Here is a 23,638-nt window from a genome sequence, read left to right as displayed (position 1 = left end):
TTCTGTGGTAAACAACATATTGGTCAGATAAGACGGATATCAGAACAAAAAGGTCTTATTTGATAGTTTTCAGTAAGTAGATACATTGTCTGTTAAGTGAGTGGTCAGTATGTGTGGTCAGTAAGTAGCAACATTATTTGGTAAATGTACGGTCAGTATGTGTGGTCAGTAAGTAGATATATTGTTAATTGTATTGTCAGTATGTGTGGTCAGTATGTAGACACACACATTGTCGCGGGACAGAATCAATAAGAGGACCTGCCACCTATGTCTATATATATGATACCCACCTACTGTTTTAGATTGACCATGTCTGGCCTTATCACTCTGGGAATAGTCTGTCTGAAATAGCTTAATCTTTAGCATCATCTTAAGCCACTGTCTTAATAATGTGAGATAGACGTGGGACGGAGCACAGATAATGTTTTATTGTATTTTAATCTAGCTCCTCCCACTTCCTCTGTAGAGGTTGTCAACACAAGCATTAAGTTTATAGTACCAATCAATAAATCAATGAAAAATACTTGAACCGGAAAATAAAATTCAGCAAAAAAATGAGAAACTTTGTCAAACTTGCCATGGCATGATACGTCTCATTGTCTTATTGTGAATTGTGATGTCATGCCCATGTAAGATAGATTTTTCTCTCATTTCCCTGTGTGTAAAATAGAGCTGTCCAGGGTAAGAAAGGGGTGTAGGAAATTTCTATCTTACACCCCATTTCACGTGATGTGACGTCACAATGGCTCAACAATGACGTGACGTCACGAATTTGGAAATCTCCGATGCTGCAATGTGGAAAAGGCGACATGATGAATTATAACCTTTTGAGATATATTTTCCGTATATGTTAGAAGAATGTTATCAATTTTTGTGTGTAAACTCTGTTTGCAAATATGGGGTATGCTAAATCTGGCTGACAGATTCGTTTTTGTCTAAAAAGCTCATGGGAAAAATTGGTATTTTCAAAATGGTGGCCAGTCCAAATGCATTTTCATGGTTTCTGAGCTTATTCTGGTAGTTGGAATGAGAGATAACTATTCTTTCATGCCGAAAGGTGTAGGATAGGGAAATTCCACCTTCAGGAATTTTCGAATTTAGCAATACCCTTGGCAAAGCCTTGGATTTTCCCAAATTTGAAAATTGCGCTTGGTTTGAATTTCCCCTATCTTACATCCCTGGGCATGAAAGAGTCTTATAATCTTACATGGTTTTCCATCATAGCAAAAATATATCTTACCTGACCAGCTATGTAAGAAAAACCTATCCGATAATGCTGGTGTTGTTGCTAGACATTTATGTGGTGGACATTTTAGCTCTCAGCTGTTCCACAAACACCTCAGAAAAACAGTTTGCAGAACTATGGCGACACAAATAAGACAGTAGTGTTTTTTACCGTCAAAATAGGCAGCCAGTTTTATTATGCGTATAATTTAATGAAGAATATAATCCTTGAAATATTTTGTATATTTTTAAAGGAGACAAGATAACTTGGAGCACATGGCAGTGAAGCCATTGAAACCGACTGCAGCAGCTGTGTCCTCAGAGGTAGGTCAAGGTCATTTCCTGTATTATCTTTGTCCTTGAAGGTAGATCAAAGACCATGCTTCAGCTTTGTCTCCAGCGGTAGGTCTAAGGTCATTGCAGGCAGCAATGGTATCTTTTAGAGCATTCTAAAAATCAAGATCATTTCATGCATCAACTTTATCCTTTGAGGTATATAAGGTTAAGATCAATTCATGCATGAACTTTGACCTCATGGTTAGGTCAGAATCCATTTCATGCATCAACTTTATTCTTAGAGGTACAGGTGAAGATTATTGCATGCATAATCTGTGCCCTTTGTATCTTTTCAGAGCTCAAAACTGTTGATTTGATTTTATGATAATTATGACGTTAAAAATTCTAGTCCTAGAGATCCAATTAACAGCTAGTAGAATTGGTATGTCTGCTCTAGGCAATCTTTAATCCTCAGGGTTCATAGTGCGTACACACCTGTTATATGTTTTGTTGTTCAGGTTTTAATCTTGTTTTACTGATGATACTTGTCTGTTTGTTCCTGATCTACAATTAATCACATTACTGTTGCTTTGCAGGATATTCGTTCCCTTCCAAGTCATTCCCAACCAGCAACTATTGCTACCACCCCTGACCCTTCCATAGAAACAGGGGGGGCTAATCTAAGTCCACAAGATGTTTTCCAGGTTTTTAATCTCCAAAAGGTATGTCATGGTTACAGGTAAGCAATTTGTATGATACAGGTAAGTAATCTATGTTCTAAAAAATGACAATTTATAATTTATAAATAGATTTAGCAGTATTTTTGGTAAATTTGCCAGTATTTAAGCATTGTCCTAGAGATATTAATTTCTAAATATGTGTATGTTCTTCTCAAAATTTGAGTCAACAAATATTTTAAAAACGTTGTTTTCTTTTACCTCTAGGGATCCTCAGGTCTTGGTTTTGCCATAGTGGAGGAGAACAGAGAAGGGAGACAGGGTATCTACGTCCGAAGTATCACAGCTGGGGGAGTGGCAGCTCAGGTAAAAAGGCCCGCCCATGATGTCAGCTGTGTCATTGACATTTCATGTTTCAAGCGTAATCCCTCCTTTAATGTTTTTATTAGTCCTGGATGACTGAACAATCTTGTTGAATATTACATCAGAATTTCAACCAATCAATGACATGTTCCGACTTACCAAGTTCTAAAATATTTCATGATTGAAAGTCACACCTAAGGTTAATTAAGTGCAGTTTACAAATAAATTTATTCAGCATAAACAACCACACACATTTGAGTTAACAACTAAACCGGTAACAGACCAGTAATTGATCAAAGTCCAATTCAACACCAGGTGGTGTTGCATCATATTTCATTGCATTTCAAACTCGCCCAACATAGTTTTAAGCAATATATATGCTAATCTATCTGAGCTTTAAATACCCTAACAACCCTGTCAGATTAACTTGATGACATCAATTAACCAGATTGAACATGCTCCATATCTCCATTTACCTGTTTGACTTTCAGTCTGCAATATGCTACCAAACATGGAGTACCTGGAATTGAAAAAAATGAAAGCTTTTTTAGGGTGAAATATTGTACATGTATCTTGAAATATGTCATTTCCGGGTCATGGAGGGGAATTGGTAAAATAACAGAATTTTCAAATTGCCCAGTGGGATATATACCTATAGCTACAGCTGCATGTGCATGTTACAACCTCAATTTCTGGGTCTGAACCACGGGATGTAGGTGTCTCGACAAGTCTTCACATTATTAACAGAAAATACTACTTTTTGTCTTACTGTTGGGCAAGATTCTTTTTTATTGTTTTTTGATTAAGATATTTTTAATAGATATAGTGTAATTAATATTGTCTGTTAATATTATGATAAATATAATTGTTTTGGACAATAATCCTTTTAACTAACATCATTATTTGATCTAATGTTACTGAGATAGCTGATGTAAACATGCCAGGTATTATCTGCTGGAGTAAATCTCTGTATCCTGAGACTTCCTCGTCTGTTGATGTTATCCCTGTCTTAAGGTCTTATTGGTCAGTGGTCAGTATCTTCTGTTTATACCACATAAAATCTGATAAAGAGAACTTTAAGTAATGGAGGTATGTTTTCAGTGGGTTACCAGGGGGTAGTAACATAGGTATCTACATTAAATCACATAGTCAGGGTATGTCAGAAATACACCTAGGTCTTACTGAAATCACATAGTCAGGGTATGTCAGAAATACACCTAGGTCTTACTGAAATCACATAGTCAGGGTATGTCAGAAATACACCTAGGTCTTACTGAAATCACATAGTCAGGGTATGTCAGAAATACACCTAGGTCTTACTGAAATCACATAGTCAGGGTATGTCAGAAATACACCTAGGTCTTACTGAAATCACATAGTCAGGGTATGTCAGAAATACACCTAGGTCTTACTGAAATCACATAGTCAGGGTATGTCAGAAATACACCTAGGTCTTACTGAAATCACATAGTCAGGGTATGTCAGAAATACACCTAGGTCTTACTGAAATCACATAGTCAGGGTATGTCAGAAATACACCTAGGTCTTACTGAAATCACATAGTCAGGGTATGTCAGAAATACACCTAGGTCTTACTGAAATCACATAGTCAGGGTATGTCAGAAATACACCTAGGTCTTACTGAAATCACATAGTCAGGGTATGTCAGAAATACACCTAGGTCTTACTGAAATCACATAGTCAGGGTATGTCAGAAATACACCTAGGTCTTACTGAAATCACATAGTCAGGGTATGTCAGAAATACACCTAGGTCTTACTGAAATCACATAGTCAGGGTATGTCAGAAATACACCTAGGTCTTACTGAAATCACATAGTCAGGGTATGTCAGAAATACACCTAGGTCTTACTGAAATCACATAGTCAGGGTATGTCAGAAATACACCTAGGTCTTACTGAAATCACATAGTCAGGGTATGTCAGAAATACACCTAGGTCTTACTGAAATCACATAGTCAGGGTATGTCAGAAATACACCTAGGTCTTACTGAAATCACATAGTCAGGGTATGTCAGAAATACACCTAGGTCTTACTGAAATCACATAGTCAGGGTATGTCAGAAATACACCTAGGTCTTACTGAAATCACATAGTCAGGGTATGTCAGAAATACACCTAGGTCTTACTGAAATCACATAGTCAGGGTATGTCAGAAATACACCTAGGTCTTACTGAAATCACATAGTCAGGGTATGTCAGAAATACACCTAGGTCTTACTGAAATCACATAGTCAGGGTATGTCAGAAATACACCTAGGTCTTACTGAAATCACATAGTCAGGGTATGTCAGAAATACACCTAGGTCTTACTGAAATCACATAGTCAGGGTATGTCAGAAATACACCTAGGTCTTACTGAAATCACATAGTCAGGGTATGTCAGAAATACACCTAGGTCTTACTGAAATCACAGTCAGGATATGTCAGAAATACACCTAGGTCTTACTGAAGAAGTTAAACTTTCTTGTTTAGTCTCACAATTTTTCACTCAATTTTGATTTGTGAAATCATCAAATTCCCTGTGAGTGGTAAGGGGAGCGATCGTTATAATCTCCTGAAACAGTTTGTCCACAACTTTGTTTTACTGTCACTATTTGTCATTTGAAATGTTTGTTGTTCCGTAGAATAAAGAGGTTTGGCGGTATGTTGAGGAAGATGTATAGAGGAATGGGGTGTGTTTCATGGTATATCAAGGTTCTGCTGTATAATGTACCACATGCAGGGATCTGCGAGACCTATCCTTTCAGGAACTATTCATTTATAAATTATAACAGAACCAATTACTTCTACAATAATTTAAACTTTTAATTGTTTGTATTACAGGATGGTCAGTTGAGTGTAAGTGATCAGATCCTGGAGGTCAGCGATCGGCCACTTACTGGGGTCCATTATGATAAAGTAAGTTATAAAATTTTTAAAAGTGAGTGTTTAAATGCCATATGTCATAGTTGATAGAAAACAAATTAAAGTCTGTGTCATGGTTAAGATGCCATGTTTGATTGCATGAAGAATAACATTATAGAATAACAATAACAAATAGTTTATTATATCATAAACACCTCACAGAAACAGTGGATGGGATACTACTCCCAAGTTCAGTAACTGGTACATGTATTTAATTTGCTATTCTAATTCATTTGAGATGTAGCACAACATTTGATTGGTCAATCAAAATAATTTGCGATGGTAAAACCAAGAAATACTCTCCGCAAATTTTCGCATTTGCATATGAAGCCTTGATGGCGATTATTAATGATGTCAATGACCTGGACTGACCCTGACACATCATGAATTTGATTATTCATGACGTCATGAACAATGGTGTGACCCAAAAAGGCCAATGAAATTCTGAGGGACACTGAAACACTGAAAAATATCTTAAAATCATCGTTTCTTTTGGTGATTTTGGCTCATATGAATTAGAATGGGGATAATTAATTCAACTGTGTTTTGAAATTTGCAGCGGGATATCGTGATTATAATATTGCAATGATCCGTTTTACCAGTAAAAATCAATTTGCGACAGTATAATCATGATTTGGGGCCACAAATTTCAAAATACAATCTGGTTATCCCCCAAATGTCATACAGTGAATTGCTACTGTCATTGCCTTATCGAGAACCCTGAAATAAAAATAACAATTTTATTTTCAGGCAATAGAAATTTTACGCAATAGTCAGGGGACTGTGAGGTTAAAAGTGCGAAAGTGTGGGGAGAACAACACCCAGGCTTCCAGTGGCCACAGTCCACAACAAAACACTGTCTTTCAAGTGGCAAGTAGTGCCCCAGGTAAGTCTGTATTTAATTAGACACCTACATAACCAGGTAGGTCTGTATTTAATTAGACACCTAAATATCCAGGTAGGTCTGTATTTAATTAGACACCTAAATATCCAGGTAGGTCTGTATTTAATAAGACACCTAAATAACCAAGTAGGTCTGTATTTGATTAGACACCTAAATAACTTAAATAGTAGTCACACCATAGACATAGTTACAGCACACAGTTAAACACAGGGTGACATAATTATCATACTATTTTAAAGCACCATATACACATAAATGTCAAGCACCCTAGCTACAACACAGTAATGTCACACACCATAATAGTAATATCACACACCATTGCACACAGTAATGTCACACACCATTACACACACTAATATCACACACCATGACACACAGTAATGTCACACACCATTACACACAGTAATGTCACACACCATTATACACAGTAATGTCACACCATTACACACAGTAATGTCACACATCATTACACACAGTAATGTCACACACCATTACACACAGTAATGTCACGCACCATTATACACATTAATGTCACACACCTTAACACACATTAATGTCACACACCATGACACACAGTAATGTCACATGCCATTACATACATTAAAGTAACATAACATTTCACTTTTCTTTTAGAGATAGAATGGTTTCTATATAATAACTTGTATACTGCATATTCTAAATGTATCTGAAAGCTTGGTTATCCAGATAACTTTGGGAGGATTTGATTAAGCTAATAAAAGTTGCTGCCAAAGTTCTTATTTTTACTTTTGTTTGTGATCACGTGGTCTTGTGTTTCAGGGGAGTCATCAACAGACCCTGTCACCCAGTCTCCTAGTCAGCAGCAAGACACAGTTCCACACGACCCTTTCACATGTCCAGTCATTCCAGGAAAAGAAACGACAATAGAAATTGAGAAGGGCCGCACAGGGCTTGGGCTCAGTATAGTGGGTGGGGCCGACACTCTTCTAGTGAGTATAACTCCTGTATTTTGAGGTAAAGTAGGCCCACATAGGGATCAATATGTTGGGAGGGGATGACACTCTTTTAGTAAGGAACCACTGTGTAATGCATATAAGAAAGTCCACACAGGATGAGGACCAAAAGTTCAACTTATGCAATGATGCATTGTCCTTCAAATTCATATGTTGTGAACTATCAACTTTTCATACTTATATGACCTGTTTATGACTATACCTGACATGTTAAATTACTGTTTCCCAGGGTGCAATCATTATCCACGAGGTGTACGAGGATGGTGCTGCAGCCCGTGATGGCCGCCTCTGGGCTGGAGACCAGGTTCTAGATGTGAGTAGAGTCAACCTGCCAGAGAGACCACCCTTATCAACAGGCTGACCTTTGTTCAGAGACTAATAATTACCAATTGCTGCTTTTTTCATGTCAACTGGAGTCTTCATTGTATTTACAATAAATTACAATTAAAGTCAACAGATCATGTAATTTTAGTCTGGAAAAGTACTTTAGCAAGTGGGGGTTAAGGGGGATGGGATATCTGTACCAAGGAATATGGAAAGATAGGAATGAACTGGATGTATAAAAACAGAAGTAGACAATGGTCAGATTAGACAGGAAATATACATATTTTAAGAGAGGAAATGCCAGGACCAAATGTGGAAACTGGTGTAGACAGGGATCCACAATAGACAGGGGCCAGTTTGGTATAGTTTAACAATAATGCAGTAAGTTAAATGTTTCTATTTTGTGTTGTACACAGGTAAATGGGGAGGACCTAAGGGAGGCTACCCATGATTATGCAATCCAGGTGCTACGCCAGACTCCGCCAACAGTGAAAATTTCTGTGTTCCGTGATGATAACCAAGTCAAGGAGGAAGACATTTACAACATATTTGCCGTAGAGCTTATGAAGAAGCCTGGGCGAGGGCTTGGGCTCAGTATTGTCGGCAAACGCAATGATGTTGGGGTCTATATCTCTGATATTGTGAGTGTTCTCAAGTTCACAATTATTACTTCTGTTTATAAAAATTCAAATATTGATTACTTTAATTACTACTTTACTATTCATATTTAAATTGTTGTCTTTAATTATTAATAAATTGAATATAATAAGGTTTATTTTGCAAAACTCATTGCCTATAGGGCAGTTTTAACCGTATACTTATATGAAACACCTTTGAATTCTTACGTGACATTCCTGTTTTCCAGGTGAAGGGGGGTGTAGCAGAGGCCGATGGCAGACTTATGCAAGGGGACCAGATCTTAGCCGTCAATGGGGAGGACATGAGAAATGCAACTCAGGAGTATGCTGCCACTGTGCTCAAGGTCAGGGGTCATTCCTATACTATTAAAACTGATGATTAAAGTCAGCTGGGGTCATCAACTTCACAAAGTCAAGGGTCATCACCTATCAGTATACTATTAAAACTAATGAGTAAAGTCAGTTGGGTCATCAACTACATAAGGTCAGGGGTCATTCCTATACTATTAAAACTTATGAGTAAAGTCAGCTGGGGTCATCAACTACATAAGGTCAGGGGTCATAGTTACTTTAGGTCAGGAGTCGTTATCTACACTATTAAAAAACACATGTTTAAGTCAGGTTGTCATTGAGATTATCACCTTAACAGATCAGGGGGTAATCATCCACACAAAGTCAAGTGTCATCACCTAAACAAGGTCAGGGGTCACTACAAAAGGTCAAAATGGCATCATCCCAATATCGCCTATTGGAATTGGGTCTTGTGCACCACTATAAACTGAGTGTTTGATATTGAGGTTTATCTAACAAATGGGGACAATGCATTGCTCATAATACTTTGTCTTGTTTAGAATAGCTAAACAGTTACAGAACAAGAATCAACATGTACCGTTTTTTGTTTGAGATGTGGACGTTGTGTTTATCTGTTGACAGACAACGATGGGGAAGATAAATCTGTCCGTAGGGAGACTAAAGGCTGGCTCTCGTACCTCCTCCAGACGTAATTCTAATTCTGGAAATGCTCTCAAGAAATCAGAATCCACCGCTAGCAACAAGTCGCGAGGGAAACACAACAAAAGTAAGAGATCTTAAGGGCCTGTATAACCCATGCTTTACCACCTTATTCATATTTATTTATGTAGAAATACATCAATTAGTGTTTTGCACCAAGACATATTCACTGTTTGTAGCCTGTTTTTAATATTTCTGTCCTTTGTCTTAATTGTATATAGTTAGTCCCTAGTTAGTCCCTAGCCTACCATCTCCTGTATCAGTCACACGATCACCAAATTTACTCCCTAACCTACCACGTTCCGTATCGGACACACTACCACCACCTGTGGGTCAGTAGCCACTTCCTGTATCACGTCACACTTCCCATCACTATGCACCTTTTGCCAGTTATTTTTTGCTTCATGTAAGCTATCATGAGAGGGAGCCACTAGCCATCTACTGCCAGTATCATATGCTATCACCCACATTTAGTCTCATACCTACTACATCCTAGTGTAGGCACATGACTGCCCCATGTCATATATCATTTATTTAAACAACTTCTACACAACCATGAGGCCTAGCAAGATAATATTTGATTTAATATCAGTGCAGCTTAGGTTTACAAGGTCACTTAGGTCAAAGGTTTTCAAAATATTCAAATAAAAAAAACTTCTTCTATAGAACCATGAGCCTTAGGGTCATGCTATTTCATTTGTATTTTGCTATTGTGAAGGGCTGTTAAATTTGTACAAATCAATGGTCATAACCCATATCAAGGTCACATCTAAGGTCAAGTCCATGTGAAGTTATTGATTAAGAAATACCTCAACCATCAGTGTCTTTAGCAGTTAAATTATTCAAATTGTGTATAGAAGACTAAGGCCGAACATGCTGGTGGTAGTGTGGTCAGATATGTTTATATTCTCACAAAGGTGAGCGTTCCAATCTGCTCACACCTGGATTTATTTCATAATATGCAAAAATTTAACTGCATATTTTTACAGTACTAAAACATTTTTCCAATTCTTAAAGGCCAATGGGAATTGGGCCACCACATGTTCAGGACAAAGTGTTCTGCAAGGAGGTCCACTTTGACAACCATTTGCCTATGAGGATGAAGAAAATTGTTTTAATATACATTGAACTGCAGTGGGATGTTTGCAAGGTTTGAAATTGAAATCTGGATGTAGGCAATTAATATCAACTGAAAGCTTACGTTTTCTTTTGTCACCTAGCAAAACTGTTTCGATAAATACCTATCTTAACCTACTAAGCTAAGATCCCAACAATCATGTCCAGCTTTCAAAGTGTGATTACAAAACAGATTTGGTGCAGTTTATTACCATATCTATCCTGCATTAAGCCCACCCTTATCTAGTGCAATTCAATAGAACTACAAACAAAATTGTATTATATTGTCCTGTAATAAGCCCATGCACCCACCTTCCACTTTGAGTCAGAAATTATTTGCTGAACTCCTGGGACTTGTGGGATAGGTATGGTAATTTCATGTCTATTGAATAACGATAAAGACAAATCCCTGTAATAACTATTGACTTCTAAAACACTTCAGATTGTATTAAAAATATCATTGAGATCTGGTCTACTATCACAGTCGGAGAGGGTAGTTTGATATGTAGCTATAGTTACGATTAGTAGTAGTTGTGCTGGACTATGATTTTACATCATTAGGGCAATTATCTCATCATCAGAACCTAAGAATTTGTTCCAAGAACCATCTGTTTGTTTATACATCAATCATATGCTGACATTAATGATCTCCTTTCATCAATTTCGGGTTATTTTATCCTGTGCAAAAAGTTATGATATGCTCATATCAAAGATTTCACAAATCAGTCATCAGTAGTACATCATGAGTTTCATATCTAACTTCACCAACCATACCTAACTATACTTACTTTTTACTTATGTACATTCTTTAGAACCAAAATGTTAATGTGCCACTCTGGTTTCTGTTTAGATTTCACAATCACCAGTGTCCTAACAGTAATGTTTGTAGCATAAATATATTATCACTGTGATGTCAAAACTTCCTTTTGGTTAATGGGTTAATTGAGCAGTTAATTTGGCGTATAAAACTGCCTTTTGACCTGATACAAGGTGAGTTATTGTGTTGTAGACCAGTTGTCGATCAGGAGTTAACGGTGTTCTTTCTCTCTTGACAGGTCTGCCTTCCTCAAAAAGCTACTAGTACCTGGTTATCTTTGGTTGCTTGACATTTTGTTCCGTGCTAACTAGATAGAATTACAGTAACCACACTTGTGTCATCGCACTTGACCAATACACACTTCTATAATTATCACCTGACCTCTGAGTGTCCTAATATGGTGATGTTTGGTGAGAGACACCCCGTTGTGTTGTACAGACGTACGGCATTACCTCCACTCCTCACCATCACAAACACTGTTTCGGATTGAACGTTTGAAACCTGTGGTCATCAATATGTCATTAAGTGGTGTTACATGCAGTTTTGTAGATTTTCAATCACAATAATTTTGTTGATAGATGATGTGAGTAGTGGAATAGAATAAAGCTCCCTGCTATTCTGCTTTAGGCAGTGTTTTTATATTGGCATATTTTAATTGTGTTTAAAGACAGGACAAAAATATTTGGGCAAATATCATTCTTATGAATATTTCGTGTATTTTTACATTTTACAATGAGTTTTCCTAGCTTTGTTTTCAATCAATATAGAAGAAATTTTACAAACTGTAAGGAATAACAAAATGTCTTCTCAAAATATTTTCATCTTTTGCAATGACTTGTTTAAAAATGTAACAAGTTATATTTAAACATGTTATTTTAGCATCATTTTTTCTATTTATACGGAAAACAAATGACATCAACAGATTGTTAATTGTAGATGATGCATTAAGAACTTTGTAGGCTTTCCCTAACTGTACAAAAACATCTTCTGAAATGCTTAAAAATGAAGTAAGCAAGACTCATAAAAAAGTTATAAATAGATTGAATATCCAGTAGGATTGATAATTTCGGAATACTTCTGTCCAGTCTCCATAGGTCCAGGTAGCTTATTTATATCGGTGCTTGTTATGTTTATACTGCTTCTTAAGGTACCAAGGAAATGTTATTATGATCAGTGTTAATTTTATGTGATGATTTTTATTTCATGTAAACCTACTAAGATGTAGAGAGATTGTGTGATGGTAGGTAGATTTTATACACAAGAAGTCTTCATTCCAAAGTCAAACATGTATGTATTTTATGTCAAAATACTTAGTCTAACAAATTCACAGTTTTTAAGTTAAGCAAGATTTTTTAATGTTAAAAAAAAACACTTCAATTTTTAGAAGCGACAGTACCCTATTGAAATTAAAGCAACAGAAGATTATTTGTTATAAAAGGGGAAAAGTAATTTGTACACTTTTGAAATATATAGCATGGCTTTAACCCTTTCACCACTGTAGACCATAATGGACTCATCCAGATCAATGCATGGTAGAGCCTACTAAAGTTACATAGGGGTGAAAGGGTTAAAAGATGGGCTCCTGCTGGTTTTCGGTATCTGTAAGCATTATTGACCATCAATTCTTGTAATGCATTAAATACTAATATATACAAATAGAACAATAAATTGATTCAACACCGTTATAATTTAGTGTGCTCCAAATCCCCCCCTTTGTTTGTGTTTATAGAACGGGTCAATTTCAACTCCAAGGGTTTTACATTAACTTGATATGTACAGGTAACATTTCATTTATCAAATAAGCCATTTAAATAGCATGAAAGCTGATATTAGTATGACTAAGTGCTGTTATTAGTATGACTAAGTATAGTGGGCCCAAACTATAATTTCATCAATAAACTTGTTTTAGATACTGGTAAAAGTAACCATAAGGCTTAAAATTGTTTAAGTTGTAAAAATAAATAGTGCCAAAAATCAGCGGAACCCATATATTTTAAAAATACTTAAAAATTAATATTTTAAAAGTGAAGTGAGAGCAAAATGGTTTTTTTTTTTTAATTTGGTAGTTGTTTTTTCTGTAAATTAATTGTGAGTTATTCCGTAAGATTTATATTTCATGGGCTATTTCATGGTATATGTATTTTATGGGATATCTGTTTCATGATGTTTAAATTTTGTGGGATAGATATTTCACTGGATAGATATTTCAGCGGTTTTCTTTTTCATGGAATATGTACATTGATATTACATGTGGTGTCTATTTCATTAGATATAAACTTGAAGTAGAGTGCTGTCCCTTTAGATACAAATGTAGGGTAGAGTAACTGTTCCTAGATAAGTAAACCACTTGATGATCCCAAAGAAAAGGTTATGGGAAACTTGTCTTCATCTTATCTTTTGTATATATATATATATATATGCAGTCACTATTCACATGGTTATAACTGTCATTGGCATCAAACGGTTGTGATATATATTAACTTCATTGTTTAATATTTTTCTGTTCAAACTTTATTGTAAATTTTAATTATTAGAGAAAAAAGAAATTATTTCTAAATGTTGACACGTTGTATTCTTTGTTATATACCCACTCCCTGGTATAATATTTTGTTTTTTCAACCAAATAGAACTGTAAGTGAGACATCTAAAAGAAAAATGGGTTAATACAGTTTTCATTTTAACTGCTCGACCAATCTGTATCAAAACACTTCCCAATATCATGTTCGATAAGAAATTATAGACTTATGTACAAGGTTAAGCAAGGTCACCAAATGTAACCAGGTCAGTGGCTGATGGATTGGTGTAAGTTGCCATGGAAACTGCATGTGAATTATGAAAATATGTTGCCAAAGCATATATGTGTACATTAACTTGCATGCTCTCAGACTCTATTTCTCCTCATTTCTGCAAAAGGAAAAAAGGAAAACACAAGTGATGTTATGTTTAACAGTGACAACAATACATTTTTACTCCCGAGTATAATCACAGGAAACATGTTATACCATATCCCACCTTTATAAGCACACTGCAACCTATTGTTAACGTTTCATTTGTTTCTATTGCAACCATTTTTAGCTCACCTGGCATTGCATTCGTCTGTCTGTCTGTCCCTCGTCAGCTTCTCCATTAAACAAGTTTGACTGAAGAACCAAAAGGTCTAGATTCATGATATTTGGCTGGTAAATTCCTTGGATGGAGCCTAAAAAAGTTTGCAAAAGGTTATCTTGACCTACTTTCTAGGTCACAGGGGTCAAATATGTCAAAAACTTCAAATAATTTCTTTTGAAGACACTTTACACTTAATAAAAGTGTATGATATTCAGCAGGTTTTAAATTAAAATATAAAATTCCAGGTGAGCTGTTAAACCCCCTGGGCCTTTTGTTTGTGAATTTTGGAAAGTTCTGAATTCTAATTAACCCACAGGGGTAGCTTATTAGGTCAAATATTAATTATGATATTCCTATTTTAAACAGTAAACATTGACTATCTAGCAGTAAACATGGGTATCAACAACTATTTATATACAACACTAATGTATATATATTTACATGTATCAGTACCTTGTACAAGATTAACAGAGCAATGAAAGGTTGGCAAGCTGTCTTGTTGATTTTTCTCAGCATTGGTCATGAGAAGAGTATGGATGCTGGCGGCTTGTTGAGTGAATGGATTATACAGACAATTTTAGTTTTATCATTTCTAACTATTTATGAAGTAGGCAGTATTTGTCAGTCATTTAAAAGTATGTGATAACCTCCATATACTTATGATTACTCTGCGGTTTTTACCGTGAGATTTGTCTTTATATTGTTATGCTGTAACAAATCTGCCAAAAATATTTTATTCACGGAAAACAGAATATATTATTCGGATTTAAGATGGATATGGTTGGCCTGTAACACCTCAATCCAACCACTGACCTCCAACTCCTAGAATCTTCACTGTACCCTCTGCATGCTTCCTGTGTCCCCAGTTGGAAATCTCTATGTGCTCAGTTGACTGCCATGTGTCAAGTTTTTTGTGAAACTTTTTTGAGTTTGAGTTTTTGGCTCATGATCTTGAAAGAAGCATGATGGGGGTGCTATGTAACTTAAATTGTTTCTGACTGTTTAGTTGTTTTCCTCTTGGGATGGTCACGCCCGAAGCATGAACGTTATTTGTGTACCTTCTGGGTCCTATCAATATCATGTATCAGCATCCATTTTATTAACAGAATGCAACCAACTTTCCCTACATTGTCACCATTATAGCATCATATGGTAATAACACGATTTCCCCCTAATTGGTTTTATAATGAAAATCTTTTATTGAAAAAAAATGTTTATACTTATATAAGGAGTGTCAGCCATACAATTTGTTTCAAGAGTTTTGGTAAATGAAAGTATATGTAAAAACCTGCTGACAGAATTTGTTATAGATCAAGGTCAGAAACAATAATTGAAAAACATTGTAGAAATACATGAAATATTAATATTTAGTTCATTGGGACATTTATTTAGATATTTCTGTATTTTGTGTCTGTCCGCTATGAATCATTGATTACTGATGTATTTTTGTTTTATTTACTACCAGAAATACATTGTCAGTTACAAACCACCTTTCACTTTAATGGACTATGACTAATAAATCATATTTAATTTGTTTAAAGGGAATCAAGGGAGGTAACTAGGGTTCAAATCCTCCAGCTGAAATATCATATCAGCTGTGGTTGTGCAGCTGTAGGCTAATCCTTGGTCTATATTTCAGTATTTCATGTAGAATTAAATATTGAAATCAATGTTAAATCCTTTGTCTTAACACTCTTAATGAAATAGAATTTCACAAGGCACAGACTTACCCTCACAATCACCCACCCTTATGGGGTGAAAATTAAGAAAGAAGGAAGAAAACTAAAAATCAAAAATCAAAAATTTGTATTCTAGCATCATAATATGATCAATGTTGTGAATGCCGAGTGATTGTTTCCCGATACTAGGTACAAGTTGTTTTAAAATTTCAATGCCGGATTATTTCTGCAAGATCAAAACAAATCAATCTGCTACTGGGTACTTGCATAGTAACACTCTGTGGAAAGTCATTACACGGTTACTAGTAGAAAAGCGTAGAGGATGTACAAATGCAGAGGATTAAATCGTCAATTGTAGTTATTTTAAAGTACATGATTTGATTTGTCTTACAAGAATATTATATGACAGAAAATGCATTTTTTATTTGTATGTGTTTAAGAATATTGTAAAAACATTGTAGAAGGCATGAAAACCGTATGTTCGATAAAGTTTAGTTTTTGAGCTGACATGTTTGTACATGTACTAGAATGTGTTCCCTTGCTGTTCCTGTTTTAGTTTGAGCTCAAGTAATCACTGTCTACAACTGCGTGAAGAGAGTTGGGCTATACCAGTGAACAGATGAAGATTTTTCTCATCATAAGCATATCTTGTTATAAATCATATTAAATGCTGGTGATACAACTCAAACATAAATTCTATTACATGAACAATTTATTTTCTCTCGTTATCTTAAATATTTAGTTTTGAAATTAATACCAGAAATTGTATCTCCAGTTATATATAATATCTACTCATACTGCTTGATTACTTTTGGTGAAACACAGGAGTTTGTATTGTTTGATTTCAGACATGATGTGGTATGTAGTTTCAGTTTATTATTTAGTGCTGTACACCCCTAATTACAAACTCTACAATCCCCTGCGATACTTGACCCTACATTGATGTAGGTAAGGACACATCAGTAGGTGAATCAGAACTTGATATATACGGAGAGTGAGGTGTCGAAATCTATGACAAACAATAACCCAAAGATTTTATACAAAAAAGTGGTAGACTGGCTAGAATGCTGGAGGGATACAGGTAAGCTGGAGAAGGGGATCTAAAATGTATCATGCTTGCATTTTGGGTGAGGGTCCAGTATAAGTGTCAACATCCAGCAACCCCTCAGCAGGATTTATCCCCTTAAAGCATGCATACTCCAAGCAACAAATAAAACGTGAGATGAGATTTTGCGTAATCTTTCATTTTCAAGTCCTCATTTAGTCTAAAAGTTAAAATTACATTGAAACTGCATTACTCATTCACCCCTGAAGTTTCATAATTAACTACTCCAAATTTTGAATTGGAAATGAGTGAAGCTTGTCACTGACCACTATACTGTATTGAGAAATAAATCACAAGTTTTGCACAATTGGATCAATAAAATCCAATTGTGTACATGTGAAAGCAGGATATTTAAGGTCCCTGGAAGGGTATTTTCCAGTATAGGTTATAGACAATATAAAAATGTGATAGCAGTATGGCCCAGAGGAGTATAGGATGGTTGACACCTACTTAGACCGGCCCGTAGAAGACTCCAGTATGTAGGATATAGATCTACAAAGTACCTTTACACAAATCGGTGACATTCAGTTTTTGGAAAACTGTGTTTTTTGTATGATTTCATGTTTCATCCATGGAGATTTTCATGGCGATTATTTGTGATATTGATTTTTGGATTTCTATGTTAAGTTAAAACAATTCATTTTGTATTCTGCAATTGCATTCAGCAGTAATAAATGTTACACTTAAAGTTTTAAAGATTTGTTTTTCATTTATTCAGGATTATAAATCTATGATTTATTTATTTCACAACAATTGTGAGTGTCCATACTTAATGGTCACTGATTACCATTATTAAGGTTAAGGGTACCACTGCATCAGTTTTAATCGCGAAGAAGAGTTCCACTAAAAAAGAGTTTTTTTCTAGAGTAACTTCCCCTGTCAGGTTTTTCATATTCTTTGTGGGCCATAAATTGGATACTCGTTTGGTGCTGTACTCGTATGATACTGATGAATTGTGTAGGTAGTTTGTAATAATATAAAGATTCCCTATTCATTCCCAGCAGTTTTCCTGTTTTCTTTTACAGTATTTCTATTTTCAAACATCCAAATTTCGAAAACTACTGTATGGAAAGATGAGATTTTTATGATTTTTTTTTAAAGGTCTTAAACAAATGTTTTATAATAGAGACATTGGTTATACATAATTGTAATATAGTTTGACTTATTGGTACCCCTTACCCTAAGTAATCTACACACAGCTCAATGTTGTACTGATGGCAGTTACGACACAGTGAAATCTGCCTAATCCAGCATCCTGTGGTACAAATCATATTGGTTGAATAAGACAAGATGTTGGAATAAACTGGTTCTTATTATTTACTTTTACAACAGTATGTCACAATACTCACAGATCAGATTAGACAGGTTTCACTGTACCTAAGTCGGGAGAGCTGTAAACTGACCTGGCACTATGTGCCTGTGAGTTAAAATGTATCCAATAACACAGCATCTAGCATCAATTTATTTCTTGAAGGAAGTTCTAATGAAACATAAGGTCTATAGGGTTTGGATGTCCAGCATGTGGCTTACTTGGAAGGCAGGCTATCAAGCTTGTTCAAATAACTGCCGTTGACGACCCTCCTTAGAGATCACAGTACCAAATGTGTTGAAATCTTCAATTTATTCTAATAAACTATAATGCTTAGTATAATATATAGGCTGTAGCTTGCTTGAGGGAATGACCTTAGCCTACTTTCAAGGTCACAGGAATCCAATAATTTACAAACTTAATCTACAAGCTTGGCATTCCTTGAGTTAGGATATTTTGTCAATATGAATGTGGCTATCAAGCATATTCAAATAAAGGTTATTGAATCACATTCAAGGTCATATGAGTCAAATAAGATTAAACAGGCCTAGAATAATGATGTTTTTTGTCGATAGCTGACTTATGGAACGGCTACTAACATTATTCAAATAAACAACATTGACCCGCACTCAATCATGATAATCCTGGTAATGATATTTCGCATGTAGCTTGCTGAGGTAGAGGGTTATAAGTTTTTCATGACATTAAATTACCTTGACCCACATTTTAGGTGACAGGAACCATATATTAAAAACTAAAAATGACTTTCTCTTAAGCCTGGATTCATTAGCATGCTGAGGTTTAAAGGCTTATCGAGATTGTCGTAATAAATTATCTTAAAACATTTTCTTCTCAAGCATTTCAGCATTAAATACTTGGTCGCCAACAACTTTAAATCACAGGTGAGCAATACAGGCCCTTCAGTCCCTTACATGATTCTAATTTTTGTGAATTTTAACATCACCAAGCCACTTAATTAACTTAATTTGGTTAAAATATCCTGACAAACAGGATTTAGTTTTTTGTATACAGTACAATTCTTGTTATGCTGATGCCTGCTATCCACCATATGTTGGTACTATATATAAAGGGGTTAAGTGACATGAGACTTAAATTTTAACAGGAATGTAAAGTGGGACCTGGAATTCAATTGATGGTAAGGTTAGTAGTAAATGGAAAAACTAGGCCTAATATATTGAGGATTTATTGTACAATTATGAAAGCAATGTTCAACTAGCATTTCTTTGACATATAAATCATAGACTTATAAATCAAATACAAAAATGAAAAATATCCCAAAAAATGATATACCCGGTACTCTAATAAATTACAAATACAAAGCCATGTATCTGTTATATACATATACAAAACCATGTATCACAGCTAGTGTATCATATATCCACTGAAATCAAATTTCCCGTAAAATCAAATACATAACCATGTATATATACGTAGCTAATAGATTATGTTCATCCATAAATCATAGGCTCAAAAAGATATATAAAATCGAAAACCAAAAGGAATGATATTTTTGTAATAAAACCTATACCCTCATTAGTCATACACCCAAAATTATTAGGGATCCCTGTCCCAGCACTCTAGCTTTTTGTATACCATATACAGTAACCTCCCCTTAATTTCGCTTTCGATATAACTATAACACCGTTGGGTCTGGACACCTATTGAACGGAAAATTACGATATATCGTTGTGCAGTGGAGAGTTTGAATCCTGATCTGGCTCCACTGAATGTTTACAATCAGATCACTATTGTTGATTGTATTTCATTTATTTGGCCTGTATTTTTTATTTTCTATAAAATCCCACAAGATTTGGTTTTCTTTTTAGGAATAATTGAGTAAGCTATAGTCATGCAAGGAAAAAATGGTTTCCAATCGGTAGTTACAGTTTAAAGCAGTGGCACAGCGATCCTTAAATTATATACCCATACAAATCATGTATCTCAATTAATCATTTGAAATCTTATAAACACAGAGAAGGGACAAATCAGGTGAGCAGTTCTGCCCTCTTGTTTGTACCCTATGGTTGTAACTTAAATACATGTATACCTGAGCTGGTACACATGTGACTTCTGGTTATTGCTTTATCTAAACTGTCACCTGAAAAAATAAAATCAATGGTATTGAGGTAAAAAAAACAATTGAGTCCATAACCTAAGGATATAGAGTCACAGCTGGGCACGTTATGTAAATAAATATTTCAGTTTCGATCCATAGTTCTATATATGTTAATATGACGTAGTGTGTCGTGATTTAAGATAGTGTAGGCTTCATTGTTTGATCCTCATAACAATCCTGGGACAAACCAATTCACATGACAGATTTAGGCTACAACTGTTAACGTTGATGTCGTAGTTTAGGAGAGCATCTACTTCAGTTAATACATATGTCGTTCAGAGACATAAAACATACTGGTTTCAACAATTTCCCATAATTTAGTGTGACTGTTGGAGGTGTTTGTAAAAACACATGGACATATTCTGATATTAAATGTCATAATCTACATTGATTAAAGTTATGTAAAACATTTGTTCTCAAAGGAAATCTTGACAACATGATTCATAATGTCAGTGTTTATCATCTTTTCTTTATCGTACAAAATAATCTAGGTCTTCAACAGGAGACTACATGTACTTTAATTTTAAAGCTGATCAAACAATGTTCCTGCATCATCCAATGAAATCACATGGTTGAGGTCACATGATCAGTAGGCTAATATTTGTATGAGGTAGCTGGCTACGCCAAATTCGTAGAAATTGACATCAAACATGCAGCATTAAGAGAAGTTTTTAAATTTCCAATGGTACAACAGAATTAAGTGGCGATACATTCATGTATAAATATAAATGCTAATATGTACCAAAATGACTGTATGAAACAATTCAGATTAATTTCAAGGTATGATCTGTTGTTGGCCCGGAAAATCTAGTTTAATCAAAGATGTTAATTAGTACCATCACTTCCATTTTCATGTTTATTAACACTGTGGGCCTAAGTTGATGGATTCTGTCTGAAAGTTTCCAAATAGATTAACAGAAAGGATATATTTACGTTTTCATGGGTTAATGACACATATTATTAATCAGGAATCGGACTAAATGACTTGTATTTTATGGAAATTACAGACTAAATTTGCAAGAATTTCACATTTAAGACAATACAAATGAACAAACAGGGAAGTGATGGTTCTATTGTTATAGCCATGACTATGAAAACCACATTCAGCAAACTTTTTGTGTTGAACAATCTTTTCTGTCAAACCGCATCACAGGGACTGCAAAATAAAAGGTCACTTTGAGTTTGGGCATCTTAAAAAGGCCTGAAAAACACTACATCTTTTAATATCACGTTCCATTTAAAATCATGTTTCATTGAATAATATCATTTTTCTTTGACCTGTAATATAAAGAGGAGTGTACAGTAGTAATGTCCATCAGCCTCCATTGATGCTATGACCAGAATTGGATCGATTTTAACACTGTGTTTTTGACCTTTCACTGTTACAGGTCAAAGTGAGGACATCAGTTCTCATATACGGGTTGTAGAATTGCAGCATGACGCTGCCGGCTCCCTCGGTCTCAGCATCGCAGGGGGAATTGGTAGCTCCATCGGGGATGTGGCCGTCATGATTGCCAACATGACACCTGGAGGACCGGCAGAAAAGAGTCATAATCTAAAGGTAGATAACTGTAAATGTAATTGACGAAACTTTTCATATGGCTTACTAAAGCCTGATCATTCTCAAAGTACCTGTGCAGATCATGCATACTTTGTTTCATTTGCTTGAATTTCTATTTCGCTAGATATTGGCGTCATCAGTAAGAGATGAGTTTAACATTGATGTCCCGTCACAAGGTCTATGCTCATTTGTGCTGTGATACCTGTTGAAGATCAGATAAGATCTGTCTGTTATGTGTATGACTTAATTGTTGTAGTTAAGATATGATCTATATGAAGCTGTATGATCTGTTGTAGATTGGAGATAAGATTTTACAGATTAACACCCAGGTAATTGACGGCCTGAGCCATGATGAGGTTGTCCAGCTGCTTAAGACACCAGGTGTAGTCAAACTACAAGTCCAACATGGTACGCAGCATCCTCGGGAACGCAACGTTCACATTTAACCCAAGGCCATCAGTAGTCTCTTGTTGATAAAAACATAATGTTCACATTTAACCCAAGGCCATCAGTAGTCTCTTGTTAATAAAAACGTAATGTTCACATTTAACCCAAGGCCATCAGTAGTCTCTTGTTGATAAAAATGTAATGTTCACATTTAACCCAATGCCATCAGTAGTCTCTTGTTGATAAAAACGTTATGTTCACATTTAACCCAAGGCCATCAGTAGTCTCTTGTTGATAAAAATGGGAGTATTATACGATTGTACCATAATCTTCATAAGTGAACAGTCAAATATTTGTATATTCACCATGATGTGTAGGAATGAACAGATTCCAGAATTTGTTTACAGGAAATGAAAGTATGAAGTAAGTTGTAAATCACAGTTACATAGGATCCTGGGAAAAGCCCGAAACAACAGGGGATCCCAGAGCATACCCCTTTAGGGATTTATTTGTGGTGGTTTCCTTTGTTTTACATGATCCATTTTAAACCAACTGTTTTAATCAATGGTGGGATGGACATTTGTTACACAATTTTATATCTACAATGGTTACAACTTCCAGCTAATGTCTTGAAGAAAGACAAGGGAGATAAGTTATCCTTTGTCAAGAATATGTAAGGGAGATAAATCATACTTGGTCAATTCTGTTACGGAGATAAATTATATATGGTCAATATGATAAGTAAGGGAGATATCTATCGATAATAAGTAAGGGAGATAAGCAATACACTACCTCTGTTCACAGGTGAGGAGAAGCGAGTAAGTGTGAGTGGCCACCCCTCTCGCCAGGTTAGCATGGATATGTCACAGGAAATAGCTAACGCCCCGCTGGTACCCGCTGCCACAGACAACGTGTTTGATGGAGAAGAAGACGGGTCAGTACTCCAGAAAATCTGGTCTTAACTTAGTCATTTATACCTTATTGAGTTAATACCACGTAAATACCATATGATTTAAACCAATTAAAAGTTATAATTCATAACAAAGTCACTGATTAACTGAGTTTGTAGTGTGGTTTATTTTAT

General features: G+C 35.4%; 1 protein-coding gene across 1 annotated transcript in view; it reads left to right on the top strand.

Moving 5' to 3' along the window:
• LOC110455793 (multiple PDZ domain protein-like) overlaps positions 1-23,638 on the top strand; it is a 76,047-nt gene that overhangs the window by 49,686 nt on the left and 2,723 nt on the right. Inside the window, exons 10-22 of the mRNA XM_021506162.1 lie at positions 1,479-1,548; positions 2,097-2,222; positions 2,445-2,543; positions 5,386-5,460; positions 6,217-6,352; positions 7,169-7,338; positions 7,592-7,675; positions 8,103-8,327; positions 8,552-8,668; positions 9,258-9,402; positions 21,995-22,167; positions 22,464-22,575; positions 23,359-23,488. Of these exons, the coding sequence (XP_021361837.1) occupies positions 1,479-1,548; positions 2,097-2,222; positions 2,445-2,543; positions 5,386-5,460; positions 6,217-6,352; positions 7,169-7,338; positions 7,592-7,675; positions 8,103-8,327; positions 8,552-8,668; positions 9,258-9,402; positions 21,995-22,167; positions 22,464-22,575; positions 23,359-23,488 (1,662 nt within the window). The remainder of the gene's footprint in view (positions 1-1,478; positions 1,549-2,096; positions 2,223-2,444; positions 2,544-5,385; positions 5,461-6,216; positions 6,353-7,168; positions 7,339-7,591; positions 7,676-8,102; positions 8,328-8,551; positions 8,669-9,257; positions 9,403-21,994; positions 22,168-22,463; positions 22,576-23,358; positions 23,489-23,638) is intronic.

This window comes from Mizuhopecten yessoensis, unplaced genomic scaffold, assembly GCF_002113885.1.
Source record: "Mizuhopecten yessoensis strain PY_sf001 unplaced genomic scaffold, ASM211388v2 scaffold8381, whole genome shotgun sequence".
Taxonomy (NCBI): domain Eukaryota; kingdom Metazoa; phylum Mollusca; class Bivalvia; order Pectinida; family Pectinidae; genus Mizuhopecten; species Mizuhopecten yessoensis.
Note: the sequence above shows the minus strand (reverse complement) of the source record. Positions and strands in the feature narration are given on the sequence as shown.